General features: G+C 35.9%; 1 protein-coding gene across 1 annotated transcript; it reads right to left on the reverse strand.

Annotated features, from left to right (window-relative positions):
• Positions 1 to 4963: 4963 nt before the first annotated feature.
• Positions 4964 to 5779, reverse strand: LOC104647491 (uncharacterized). The gene has a single exon (XM_010322918.2). It carries the CDS (start codon positions 5777 to 5779, stop codon positions 4964 to 4966), a length of 816 nt encoding a protein of 271 aa, XP_010321220.2.
• Positions 5780 to 15124: the final 9345 nt, after the last annotated feature.

Genomic DNA, 15124 nt, shown 5'->3' on the forward strand with positions numbered 1-15124 from the left:
AGGACCTGTTACAAAAGTAGGTCATTCTAGTTCTATTAGACCTCAAACACTAGTAGGACATTCAATTGGCAACATCACTAGCACAGTGTGACATTTACTAGTTATGAAGGGTTTTTTCTATGGTCTAGCTCTTGAAAAACCGTATTAAAATAATCAAGATATACAAGGGTGTGCCTAGTTAACAATAGCGTAGGTATCTCTCAAGAAGCAATAGAAATGAGTTTTTTCATATTTCCTTTCTAAATAGTGAAGCAACTATATGGTTTGGAGAGTTACCAGCAACATCTATCACTACCTGGGTAAAGCTAAGAAGTGATATCTTTGAAAGGTTCTCTCCTTTAAGTAGACGTATCCAACTTAGGAATGATATGAACAATTCAGATAAGTGCCAAGTGAAGCACTACATGAAGCATGGATTAGATCAAAAAATGGTAGGTCAATGTGTGAATCATAAGTTACTAAATGAGGTTTTGCTAAAAAGGTTCTATAGATTGCTACATATAGTCAAAACATTTGTGACAAACAATGTTGGAGAGGGTTCATTGATAGACCATACTTATGAAGAGGCCATATTAATGCTTTTTCGAATGCTTACCAATAATCGGGCTTTGCAAACAGTAAAATCTTAGGTATTTAGCAGTGTATCACCGCAAAGTTTTCAAAAGGAAGATTTACTTATAGAAGAGGCTAAGGAATAAAGGATGGCATATTTGATTAAAAATATGGATATATTGACTAAGCATGAGATGGGTACCCTAACACAAAATGTGAATATTGTGGATGCTGATAATCCAAGGTATAGGCTTGAAGACACGTACGAGAATGAAACATATTATGTCAAAAATTATATGGGGAGTCCCATACAAAATACTAGAGTTCTAAATAAGGACCTTATGACAAGGACATGGGAATAAAGGTTGAAATAAAAACCAAAATGTAGGTCGAAGAGACAAGAACAAAGGTAATTGAGACCAAAACTTCAACAACATGAGTCCAATTCCATATGTGATGGCAAAAGAGAACATACTAACCTTCAACAAGGGATCACGTAATATCTTAAATAGAGAAGATGATGTCTCGCGGACTCAAGCAAATAAAAAATACAGAAAAAGTAATATACAAAAATTACGTAGTGATATTGTTACCATGAAAAAAAGTGGTAAAGTTTCATGCTATGTGTATCAAGAAAATTTAGATTCAACTGATCTAGATTTTAGGTGAAAGAAGTATAACGTAGAAAGGAACTCTTCCCACCTTTATAGTGGAAAATTTAAAAGTAGAAGAATGTAATGTGAACCGTTGTACGTATATTGAAATAAGTTGAGTACAAGTGGTTGATAACTATGTGATGATAGGTCATAGACCAAAAAGTTTGATGCATATTCCTAGGCCAAAGTATGCGTCAAAATGGTCTTTAATGTGTGTAATGCTTTATTTTGGTCCTTAACATATTTTACTTTATTGAAATGGCTTGTAATGTATAACAAAAGGTGTTTATTTTTTTCCTTCCCTTCAACCTAATAGATTTATTTAATAAAGTGTTAAATTTAACTATGGACCCCACATGACTTACAAATTCATCACTTATATTCTTTTTCCGCGTCAAAGAAAAAATTCCATGAAATCTAATATCATATTTTTTACTTTCTCTACCGAAATTGATTATTTTCTCTCACAAAACCTAACATTATTATTTTCTCTTTCCATGAGATTTTTCTTTGTAGCTTTTAAATAATACAATAATGGTTGTTAAATCTTTTAGATTTAGAGTAAGGGATGAAAATGAGCACATTTAGTTATACATTAAGGACCATTTCAACTAAGAGAAATATATTATGGACCAAAAAGAGCATCAAATATACAAATTACCCAGGGTTACATATTGTTAGACATAATTAGTACTTACTCATAAAATGTTCTTAGTTTTTACAGGGTATGTTTACTTAAAGTTTTAATAGATTATCGTACAACAAACATGATTCTCTTGAAAGAGCTACATTAACCAAAGGTTTTGTTTACTTTCTTTTATATTCATGTTTTATGGTACTTTTAGTTATAATAGTTATTATTTATCAGTGAGAAAAAACATAAAGTCACCATTGAATTTGTCTCGGATTTTCATAAAGACACCTTAACTTTGCGACTGTCCTATTACCCCACTGAACAATTTTGAATCGATATCATACCATTTTTCGATCAACCCCAAATTTTAAGAAGAAAGTGAGTTCACACACCAATCATTACATGACACGTGTTAGTTTAATTAAAAATCTATACAATTTTTTCATTTTAAATTTTCCTTTATCTTTTTCTTTCTTTATTTCTCTCTCTCTCTCTCTCTCTCTCTCTCTCTCTCACTCACTTTTTGATTTTAATTTTGAAATATCTTAAATTTCATTTCATTTTCCATCTCCCTCTTTCAAGTGAGTCGTCCCTCCTATTTTTTTCTTCACCTCCCCCCTCCCATGTCAAATTGAGACACACTTCCATTATTTTTATCTTTTTTTTCTTCTTCTTCTTCTTCGTTCGAATTCTTTAAACAATTTATACTATTATTTAGAATTAATTGAATTATTCATAACAAATTAATTATTATTTTAAGAAAATTTAAAATTTTGAAGGAATATCAAAAACTCATTTTCATATAAATTCAAAATTAGAAATGAAAATTTTAAAATAATTAATTAATTTCCAGAAAATTGAAAGAATTTAATTGAGATTGAATAAAAAACTAAATGATATTTCCTAATCATCTTGAAATCTAATGAGTTTTTTAACTTGTTCGAAATGTAACAAAATACTTAGATAAAATATTAAAATTAAAGAGAGTAAAGTAATAGTAATAAGAAAAAGGAAGGTAAAGTTATGGTAAAAAGGGTGCTATTGAAAGTAAGAAACTTCTATGAACGGAGATGACAATGAATTTTTGAAAAGAAAGAGAAAAAAATGAATTTTTGAAAAGAAAGCGAAAAAAAATGAATTTTTGAAAAGAAAGAGAAAAACAAAAAGAAACAACAAGTTAAATAATAATAAAAATAAGAAAATATATTTTATAATAAAATACTTATAAAAATAATATTAAATTAGTTATTGTAGGTTGCCCCCTCTCTTTGAGAGAGTGTACACCACTCTCTGTGGTGTAATAGGACGGTTGCGAAGTTAAAATTTCATTTTAAAAATTCAGGATAACTTGAGTGATGACTTTATGTCTTTTCTCTTTATAACTAGTTATGAGTAGCTAAACACATCACTTGCGTCATGGTGTTTAGGGTAGGGATAAAGATAATAAATTATTTTACAATAAATATCTTCTCTTGAAGGTGTGATCATATTGTACTTAATTTCTTTCTTAGACATTAATATTTTTTAAAAAGAATCATTAAAAAAGATTTGGTGCTACCATTCACTATCTAATAATTTGAGCTCGATAAATGATAGTTAACCTAAGAATTTTAATGAATGAACAAATTAATTAAAAACCTCAAGTATCGACAAATACATAAGGTGATATTCTCTTAATTGTTCTAGGAGGCTTTAGTAGACTTATAGATTCATTAGTTTTGCGTAGTGAAGACACCTGAGTGAGTTCATAGTAAAATATTTCTTTGAGTTCAAATATACTCTAGAACTCTAAGCCTAGTTTGCCTATATTATTTATAATAACCCAAGTAGTTAAAGTAGTTAATGATTTTTCATCATCTTTCCAATTTTCCAATAGTAGTGTTACTAATTTGAATCTTAATAATCTAATTGGGTTACTGTATTTTGAAATTAACCGCTTCTTCACCCTAAAAATGATGTAGTTTGAAAGACATCAGATCACAACATCAGAAGCCTTGAATGTCTCTTTACAAGTCAAATTATAGAGTGGGGGTTCACCTCATAATTAGTATAAGTAGCATTATCATCACCTATAAGGTTGATTAATCATTTGTGTGACTATAAAGGCAAGCCAACTCTTTCAACCATTTGTTGTTGTTTTAATTAATTAATATGCCCCTTTATCTCACAATAATTACAAATTGAGTCCGAGTTACTTAATTTATAAAGCCTTTGATTGCATTTTGATAAGGCCTAGTCTAAATTTTATGATTATTACCTTGCCTACAAAATCAAACATCATCTTAAAACTAAGTAGGAATAGATGTTCCTCCATTATATGAAGCATTCAAACTATTTGTAGGACAGACCTTCGTATTCTTATTTGTTTTCAATATACCTTGGTTCTTTTAATTTATCTATAACAAAAACAATTTTTAGCAGCAATAAATATTAACATTAATAGAGAGTGCTAATGTTTTTACCGGTATTAGTTAAGTCCCATTAAAATCAATATCGCTAAATTCTTTAGGGACATATACAAAGAGTCTTAATTACCATTTAAAATACATATTTAGCGGCAATTAAGAACTAATTGCCGCTAATGATCATTTTTGATGTAATGTTACCTTCAATGTGATTATTTATTACCACATAATATCAAAAACCTATTAAGAATATAAGTTTCAAAAGAAATTCTTTTTCAAAATATAGTGTCCACTCAAATAATGCTACTAAATGAAGTGGGTATAAACTAGATGAAGGAAAAGTAATTCAGTTAGTAGTTGGAGGTCATTTGATCATCAAATAACATCTAACCACAAAATTATCACCTGTAATTAGTTGAATAAATTAAATAATGATATAAATAAATAAAAAATATTAACTTTAAAAGAAATCAAACAAAAGCACTTGATTCACACATAAATTGTCTTTTAATGTATTTAGAAAGTAAATTCAAAGGAATACAAATGTAAATACACCATGCATTTTGAAGAAGAACATAGTATATATTTCAAAATATGAGTTCTACTTCAAAATAGATACATATTAATAGCATTTATTGTTTTAGAGGAGCACCACCACCTCCTCCAAATCCTCCACCACCACCAGCGTCACCTCCCTGACATCAAATTATTCAATTTCAAACACCACCTCCAATACCTCCTCCTACTCCTCCCCCAACTCCTCCTCCTAGTCCTCCTCCTACTCCTCCTCCACCTCCTCCACCGCCTCCACCTCCTACGAAAGGTACTATTCCAGGACCAATTCCATATCCTCCAGGTACACCTCCTAACCAAGGTATACCTGGAATATTGCCAGGTCCTCCTCCTAACCAAGGTATACCTGGAAGACCACCATATCCAAGTCCAGGTATCCCAGTTGAAGGTATATAAGGAATGCCTCCGTATGCAGGTCCAGTGTTTCCACCTACAGAAGGTACAACGGGGACATCACCGGGTCCTTGACCTGGTACTCCTCCTATTGAAGGTACACCTGGAATATTGCCAGGCCCTCCCCCTATTGAAGGTACACCAGGAATGTTGCCAGGTCCTCCCCCTGTTGAAGGTACACCCGGAATGGTGCCAGGTACTCCTCCTATTGAAGGTACACCCGGAATGGTGCCAGGTAGTCCTCCTATTGAAGGTATACCAGGAATGATGCCAGGTAGTCCTCCTATTAAAGGTATCCCCGAAATGGTCCCAGGTAGTCCTCCTATTGAAGGTATGCCTGGAATGTTGCTAGGTAGTCCTCCTATTGAAGGTATACCCGGAATACTGCCAGGTACTCCTCCTAGTAAAGGTATACCAGGAAGATCACCATTCTTTTGAGTAAAGAGTGGTTTCAAAGGACTATGTCCACCATTTGTCAGTGCATCGCTCTCTGCTAATTTCCTACCTAATATGCTCCCAACTAAAAATATGCTTAAAACCAATATCAAGATGCCTTTCTTTGCCATATTTCTCTCTAAGGAATTGTTGCTGAACCTCATGCCATTTTATAGGTGGAAACATGAATTTATATAATTAATAACATCATATCTACTCCTAATCTAATTCTAGCTTTTAGTCTCATTTATTTATTGTGGAAAAAAGAAAAGCACATCAGTCAACACCTTGAATTATTATTCAATGAACTATTTAATTCACCTATTATTTGGTCAATTTTGTAGAACATGAATTACATTATCTAATTAATGAGTTCAAATGTACTAATCAACTAATTCTACCTTTTATATTTTTGTAAAAAAGTTTGAAACTGGTATAAAAATTGAAAGTAGGACAACATCAAATTAATAAATTTGAGTCAAATCAAGAAAGCAAATCAAACACGTGGCTTGGTTTGTTCAGTTTACAGTTGAAAAAAAATTGTTTTATTAAAAAAGAAGGAAATTTTGAGTTAAGTTATTTTAGAATATAAAAAGCTATACCTTTTTTTTGGAGGAACTAAGATTAAAAGAGTACCATATGAAATGGGATGGAAGTTATTTTTCGTATTTGCAATTTTTTAAAAGGCACACAAAGCTATCAAAGGTTGTATATTTAATTGTTTTGAAGATACATTAGTCATTTCAGTTATGCCTCAAGATTATTTTAGAACAAAAATGATAACTTGTTTAAAGCTTGAGGCTAGAATACCATTTTATTTCGTTTTCTTTTTATTACTAATTTGTTTGATTAATTTGATATAATACTGAACAATTTACTAGCAGTACGAACAATGTACAATTATGTGATTAAACTAAATGAGAAATAAGGTCAACATTTTCTATGGGGTGGGGAGATGCGATTTCTAACGGATTTAGGCAAGACTAATGTATTAAATAATGAAGAATCATTCATAAAAATAATAAAAGTCAAATCATAAGGACGTTAAAAAAGTTGTTCAAGATTAGTTATTATGTATAATATTGGCATTGATATTTTTGTATTATTAGAGATGACAAGTGCAAAGTTAACTTATGATTCAAAATTATTATTAATTTTCCTATGTCTGATTGACTTAAATCTTTGAAAAATATTTTTCAAATCAACTCATTATCCTCAAATATAAGGAAAATGACTTTTCTTCCAAAACTAACAAAAACATTTTTCAATACTCTATTTCATCATTTAATTTTTTTTCTTGTTCTATCCATACCCCGTACTTGATTCTTCTCATTTACAAAAAAAAAAACAAATTAAAAATTAAAATTTTTCTTATTTTTTGAATTTTAAATATATTTTTATCCCTAGAGACTACACCCAAACCATCCCCCCAACCCTGGTCAATTTTTCAAATTTTTAAGATTTTTTTACTCACCCAACCCCTACCATCCTATCCCCCCTATCCCTTACACACAGCCCAAAAAAATGACTTTGAAAATATTTCAAATTTAAATTTTTAAATTTTTTTACGTCATTCCCTCGCCACCTAACCAGAAAATTCTCCTCCCCCCCCCACCCCATCAATTTTTTTAATACTCCCCTCCCCTAGCACCACCCTCCACATGCCCTCCCCTAGCACCACCCTCCACATGCCCTCCCTATCATTTTTTTTAAAAAAAAGTTTTTGAAAAATATTTAAAATTTAATTTTTGTTCATACCCCTATGCCTACATCCTCCCCTCCACACTTTTTTTTTAAAACAATGAATGTTTTTGGGAAATATTTCAAATTTAAAGATTTACATTTTTTACTCCATCCACCCCCCACCCCCACAAAACCCCATGCCAACTCCCACCTCCGCACCTTGTCAATTTTATTTTATTTTTTAAAAAAATATTTTTTTGAAAAATATTCAAAAAAATTTTTAAAAATTCTTTTTTATACCACCCCTACCCTCCACCCAGGCCATGCATGTCATTTTTTTTAATAAAAAAAATTGGAATTTTTTTCATTTTACACCACATCCTCCCTACCCCCCCCCCCCCCCCCGGGCCATTTCCTCCAAAAAAAATTAAGAAAAAATTGTTTTTGAAATGTAAATGAGTATGTTTTAAAAATAAAATAGTTTTTATGGCACCCACATAAAAAATAAAACTAAAATTGAAAAATATTTCAAATTTAAAAAATTTCATTCTTTATGCCACCCTCACCCATACCCCATACCCAATCCCCCCTCCCCCCCGACCCCATCAATCTTTTTAGAAAAAGTTATTTTTTAGAAAAATTATCTTGGGTCAGCTATTAGGGTTAGATTTTGGAAAATTTATCGTGTCACGACCCAGGTTATATCCTAGATATAATACGACGTACTTGACCCTAAAGGGGTCTCATACAAGCCCTTAACATATCATAGCATAAGATAATAGAAAAGTGCAGAATTTTAAATATTTTTCATATAATCAAAGTCTTTACAAAACGAAGCAGATTTCTTAGTACAGTTTTGTCTTACACCATCTAAAACATAATACTTGAACACTCTTGGAACACAACCCATACAATAGTCTCAAAAGATACAGAAATACATAAAGACTCATCAAGCCTTCAACTCCTTGTGCTTGTTGAAAGTTAGCCAAGAATGGAACACAATCACCGAACCCTACATATGGTGAGAACGTAGGCAAAAGTATACATTAGTACAAAAGTACTAAACATGATAGCTAGCATAACATCATAAGTACAACCTTAGGTCATCATACATACTTACCATCTCATGGTCTCATCTTTAGCTTAATATGTCATTGATGACAACTATAGCACAATCTTATCTATATGTACGACATATAAGAGAGACACTTTATGAGTCACCTTAAGGAACTTGTTCCATGCATGAACAAGACCCATAATTTTACTCATTCTAAGTTAGACACTTCAGGTTTTTCTGTTCATCATCTCTTAAGCTCATAGCTACATTATTTCTCATAGACAAGGGAAATCACCTCTATTCATGCATGTATTGGAAAACCATCTTTAAGCTAAAACCCAACCTAGTCATGCTCATGTTTCATAAAAGCAAGGGGATTCACCTCAAGGTATAAAGGTCATGGAAGGCCTATCCAACTACAATCTACATTAGACAATTTCATGTTATTCTTTACTTATTCATAAGACATGGGAACTCACAGCTCTATGTCTATCATAAGGGCCAATGGGTATTCACCTCTTTATGTCAAGCATAAAGGAAAATGGGTTTTCACCTCTTACTTGACATTTATCGTCATTGGTATTCTCCTCCATGACTATTTTAGGGAAACATAGGTATTCGCCTCCATGCCCCATGATTATATGATGTAGGTATTCTCCTACACATAATTTCATAAGGATCATAATTATTCGCCTCCATGATCATCATAAAGGCTAATGGGTAATCATCTCTTGCCTTAGAAGTAGTATTTAAGGGTAGTCACTACAAACTTCTCATATCATGTCATGGGTAGTATTCTCATGATATCTAGGGATAAGGGGAGTCACCTCACATACCTCTCATAAAAAGGTCTTTAGGAGAATCACTACAAGCCTCATCACATTATATAATCCTTGGACTTAGATTCATTTTAGGTGAGCAAACTTGTCAACCTAGAATCATTTTATGTGAGAGAATCTTACATATCATATTCATGAATTATACTATATCAAGAATTCTACATTAGACATCGATATCATCATGACTCAAGTGATTCCATCACTTCATACATTCAAACATTCATGAGGTAGATTAGGTGAGAAAGTCTTACCACAACTATTCTATCTGATAGTCTATCATTATCATATAAGTTTTACTCTTGGAGCCTTGACATACATAATTCATCATATTGTCTTTATTCTCAAAATCCTAGTGATCAACATTCATGACTGCAAGTCTTACTATCAACTCTTCACTACTTGCAATCATCAAACATACATAGATTTCAAGGCATTCTTGTCACATTCTTCATTATCAAGTGATTTTAATCATATATCATCATAAAGGTTCAACTTCAAGTTTAACTACTCATGATCTATCATATATACCCAAATATAGTTCAATTCATATCTACGTGTTTCTATTCTTGAAAAATTACTACTCATAATCATCAATTCTAGAAGATCATCTATAAATCCTCAATTTCACCTTTTATGGCATTAACCCACATATTTCAATTTCATCAATTAGACTATAGTTAATCATGGAAAGCACATAATATAATCCTAATAGCATAATTCAATACTAAATCAATCATAAACAATTACTATCACTAGATTGTAATCATACTTGATACGCTCAAACATACTTCTCAAATAAGAAGTAAAGCGGCCGTGTCAAGTAAATAACCCAACTAGTGAGGTTGGAATCGTTCCCACAAGGAAAATAGTCTAGACATAACTTCAACCTGTTATTACTATTGTTTGGTCGATGACTTCCTTGGAAACTAAAAACAATAAAAGGGGGGGTTTCTATTTCTAAATAAATGAAAATAACTAACCCAATTGAAAGAGACACTTAACAGCTTTGAATGTTGGATTTTAATCAATTAATCAAAGTAACTAGGGTATACGTGTTCCCCACAGGTTCATAACTTGATAATTCTAACTATAACAATTCTTTTCTAGTATCTTGCATGCAAAGTGATAAGTTATGTATTTCTAAATCCTTGGTCCGGCATCTAGAAAATCTCACTCCGCATCTTGGTCCGGCTACGTGTGTTGCTATCCTTACCCTTATCTTTACCTCATATTAAGCATCGTATTCGATATTTGACTAAGTTATTACCTCGTACCAATCAATACTAGCCTATTAGATAGTATACACTAAATCTATGTTGATAATTCTTTTCCTATTATCTACCTCCTTGGTCCGGCAAATAGCATTAAGGCGAGTTCTAACGTTGGCCATCAGTTAAAAAGACTTCTAAGCGAAAGAATTATTAATACATGCAAGACACCATTCTAGAATTGTTATTTTAGTTAGGTTTTACCTCATTATTTGCCTATGGTTCCCACAACCCTAGTTATGGAGTTTAGTTACTCATAATCATAATCAGAATATTCAAATATATTAAATAAGAATTCATGTACTTACTTCGATGAGAAAGAGTAAAATCCGAAAGTTTGTTTGTTTAATCACCAAAAATCACTTGCAAGAATCTCAACGTAATCAATAATCTCACCAAAAAGTCTAATGATATTTAAAAGTCTAACAATACAATGTTTACTAATACGGTGTCTAACAATCTAAGAGTCTAACCTCAAAAATGAGGTTTTTCGAACTATTTATAAAAAATAAAAACCTAATTAAACAAGGACTCCATTTGCTTGAAATTTGCCAAAACGCGGTTGGGTCGACGGACCTCGCGACGGATCTTCATGGTCACGACGGACCTTCATGGACTCTGTCGTCCCATACTTATGAAATTTCTTCTGCTGCTCTTCTTCATTACCCTCGACGGCAAGTATGACGGACCTTCATAGTCATAATGGTCCGTTGAGGGTCTTCGTTCCAAAACACTTCAACTCTTGGAATATGGGTACTGGGATTACTTCTCTGAACTTCATGACGAACCTACAGGATGGACCGTCACAAGCTTCGTAACCCCACACTTGGTCAGACTTCCTCATCTTCCTTCAGCAGCTGCACTACGCTGCCACCTACGGACCGTCACAAGCACGAAGGACCGTCATAAGCTCCGTAGGTGGTCTCTTCTGCATTTCATCGCTCAAAATCTCCGCATTCATCTTTGGACAGATTTCCTGCAAAATAAAGAAAAACTTATATAAAAATTAGCACAAAAAGGCTTTTGGACACACTAAACTTAAGATTAATAATACCGTGAAACTACGGTATATCAACACCCTCAACTTAAATTTGTTGTTTGTCCTCAAGCGACGCACTATGACTCAATACAACATCTTTGTACAATAGTATCCATGTTTTATCCTTTGCAATCATTTGGCTATCAATCCCGATTAATCTCATCAAATCTATGCATGCTATCACTATTAGGCTTGAATTATGTGGGATTAGAACATGACACAGACTTACCATGCACTAACACCTATTCTCTTCAATTTCTCACCGAGGTGCTAACAATTCCGGTATTGCAACTAGTGTCCTCACTTTAAAACAAAATCCTCATTTTTCACACAATGATTTCGGTTTGAGTATAAAGATTACTTTTCAACACTCGCTCTCAGAACAAAGTCACACTCATTCATACCTATTGCCATAATCTTGCCCTTATTTTCACAAATTTAAGTTTGTTATACAACCCTTAGAATCACGATAGGACTTTTTTAGCTAGTAACAGAGGCTCAGGGTCAGGTAGGGTATATTTAGGTACACTTTAGTGACTTTTTGCCCTCCTTGACATATCGGCTAAACCTTCCACTTTCTATCATTTTATCTCGCCCAGTTTCTCATATTCTTTCACTTGCTATTTTCTCTTCTTTCTTCATTTGTGTAAGTGACTCTCTTCTTTTCTTGCTTGTATTTCTTGTATATTTTTCTTTTTCTTTACTTTTATTTCAACTAATTCTTGAGTCACTTTACTTTTGTTCTTTCTCTCTCTTTGTTCTTTCAACCCCACTTTATAGAGCATTCCTTATGATAGCTACCCTCAACTCATGGCTTTGCCATGAGTCAAGGTACACAATACCCAAAGTTGGGTCAGGGCCATAACGAAGGTTGTTTACTGCATTATCCACCCTCAACTTATGCTTTTGACATAAGTTGAGGTGCACATGTCTAAGGAGGGACCTGGGCCAACACATTGTTCCCAGAAAAAATCAGTTGGGGTGAAAAAGAAAGGTCTAATTTAAGCTCAGATCATTTGGATCAATGAAGGATAAATTTCATTTGGTTTCTTTTATTTAGGCTAGAAATGGGCTATACTGAATAAGGGCCTATGATCCTTTCCTAATTGTCTATTACAGCTTACTCTTAGCAGGACTAACCAGGCATGTTCTAGCTCAGTACCAATAGTGGACTATTCAAATCTTCCTCACACTCACTTGACATCTCATCACTATACCAGATTATCAGACACCTAGTTCAAATTTTAGACTTAGGGTAATGCAATGGTGTACCTCTATGTCATGCTTAGAGTTACACATTTATCAGTTACTATGCCTACTCATGTATCATTTTCTAATTTATCAGGATATCATTTAGCCATCATGCTCCAGAATGAAACTATGTACAAAAGATATAGACATGCCGGTTCAACAAAAAAAAGTAATCAGTCTTTTGGGGAAAAAGAACACAGGAAAGAAAATCCCAAAAGAGGATAGTGAATTGGGCTACTCAGACTTCACCGTAACACTCACTTTCCATTTACCCCACCCCCAACAAAAAAAACATGCAATTATCCCCAATGTATAAAAATTTAAATACTAGAGTGGTAGGTGAAGCAAACCTGTGGTGCAAAGCGCCGTCGATCAGCAAGCTGGTGGATCCGGTTCCCCGGAACCCACGTCCTCTTCAATCTAGACACCCTCAGTGGTGTCCTCAGCAACAACCGCACCATCAGTAGTGCCTCCTGCTATATCCACAGTTCAGGAGCTAGACGCCTCAGCCGCTAACTCTAATGCTCTCATCTGGTGTGCCTCTTCCTCAGCAAGTGAGGTTCTCCTCGCAGCCTCCATCTCTCGGCGCTCCTTCTTCCGTGCTCGCGCCTCGTCCTCTGTTCGACCCCTACGCCTCTTGGCATGCTCTCGAGGGGGAGGTGGTGGAATCTCTGAAGTGGCAAATAGGGCCGCCAACACTATGTCCTCAGCAGGCTCGACAGAAGGGCCTCAGACTCCGGCACCCTAGCCTCTAAGATCGGGTCAATATCTGCGATGGCTGTCGATCACAGCCTGAAGAGTCGACACATACAATGGAGGGGCTGGCCGGGCTAGTACCCCTCAACTCAAAGGCGTCCTAGCTCTGGTGAACCTCAGCGATCTTCCACTCTGTAAACTGGACCATTTTCCGCTCTAGGCGCTCTTCTGACTCAGTAATAGACTTCTGCATCCACGGCTGCATATGATGCAGAAGTGTAGCCATTTGCGCCTCTAATTTTTGAACCCTAGCAAGTGGGACCAGCGCTGGTAGAGGGGCTGTGCAAGAGGAACTCGGGGCAGTGCTACTACCCGAGATAGACTCGACCGGGGTAGTGTCAGTGGAAGCCGCCTGTGTAGCTGTGCGGGCCTGGGCTACCGTATCAGCAAGATCATCAGCAAGTGAGGGCAGCTTTGGACGGGGCCCTCCGTGTGGAGCCAACTCATTGGACTCATCTTTGATGAGGCCGACGTCAACAGTGCCTTGCGGAGTCTTGAGCTGATCTACGTGCCATATAGGCACACCTGCGGACCTGCAGAGAGAAAAGATCATGCACGGGAAAGGGTAAGTAGTAGTGACCTTGAAAGCCCTCTCGTGCATAACTGCTTGTAAAAGCCACGCGAAATCCACCTCGAACCTAGCAATCATCGCTGCCATCAACACTGCTCGATCCCATGTAACGATATTATCAGCGGTTGTGGGGGAAAGGCAGTGGCGGACAATCAGCCACAAGAACTTCGCCGTGAAAGTGAGGTTGGCCTTTTTGATGGCCCCCTTTGGTTCAGTCACCCAGTCGGCACCCTCTCCATCAACTGACAGGTGCAGGGCCATCCACCTCTTGGTGGTCTCTCTCAGCGATGGCTTGCGCAGGAACTGACCATCTTTAACAATCTGCCAGCGGTAGTCAAACTCGGTAGTGAGAGGGGTCCGAGTAGCATCAACACCCTCGCCGTATAGAAACCGGCGGATGGCAGGCAGGGAAATGTCAACCTGCACGCCCCGTACTCGGACCTTCTCAAGTGGGGCTTGTTTGGCGGGGGCAGCCCGCGTATCTATCTGTGATCGAAGAGTCTCTACGTAGGATGCGTAGAACTCTCGGACCATTTTTCACTTCAACGGCCCAACGGACGTGCTGTCCACTCCAGGCGATGCCTGGTGAAGAGATTGTGGATCTCAGGCATCATCGGGAGACTCCCTGTAAGGACCCGCCTCTCCAAGGTGAGTGTTCGAGTCATCACTCCTTTATCAGTTAGGAACTTGGCGTCGGAGTAGACTTGAAATTGCCCGTCGACACACCACCGGTTGGGTTGGTCAGTGGCTGGGGTGGGGGCCTGAGCTGGTGAACCTGATGTGGATTCCGAACTGTCAACCTCCTTAGACGAGGCCGACGCTACAGCGGTGGCGGGTGCGGGAACCTCAGCAGAACCAGAGGCTTCCTCCGACCACGATACTCCTAAGGAGCCAGACGCTCCTTCTTCATTTGTGGCTGACCCAGAGGGTGTGCCGGTCAGTATGCGCTCCTCATCAGAATGGGAGGCAGTGACTACGCTGGACGCCACTTTTTTGGGTGTGGCTCTAGGAG

This window comes from Solanum lycopersicum, chromosome 5 (genome assembly GCF_036512215.1).
Source record: "Solanum lycopersicum chromosome 5, SLM_r2.1".
NCBI classification, from domain to species: Eukaryota; Viridiplantae; Streptophyta; class Magnoliopsida; order Solanales; family Solanaceae; genus Solanum; species Solanum lycopersicum.

Bases quoted from the DNA above. Each gene is read 5' to 3' on its own strand.
- LOC104647491 (XM_010322918.2), bottom strand. From the start codon at position 5,779: ATGGCAAAGAAAGGCATCTTGATATTGGTTTTAAGCATATTTTTAGTT.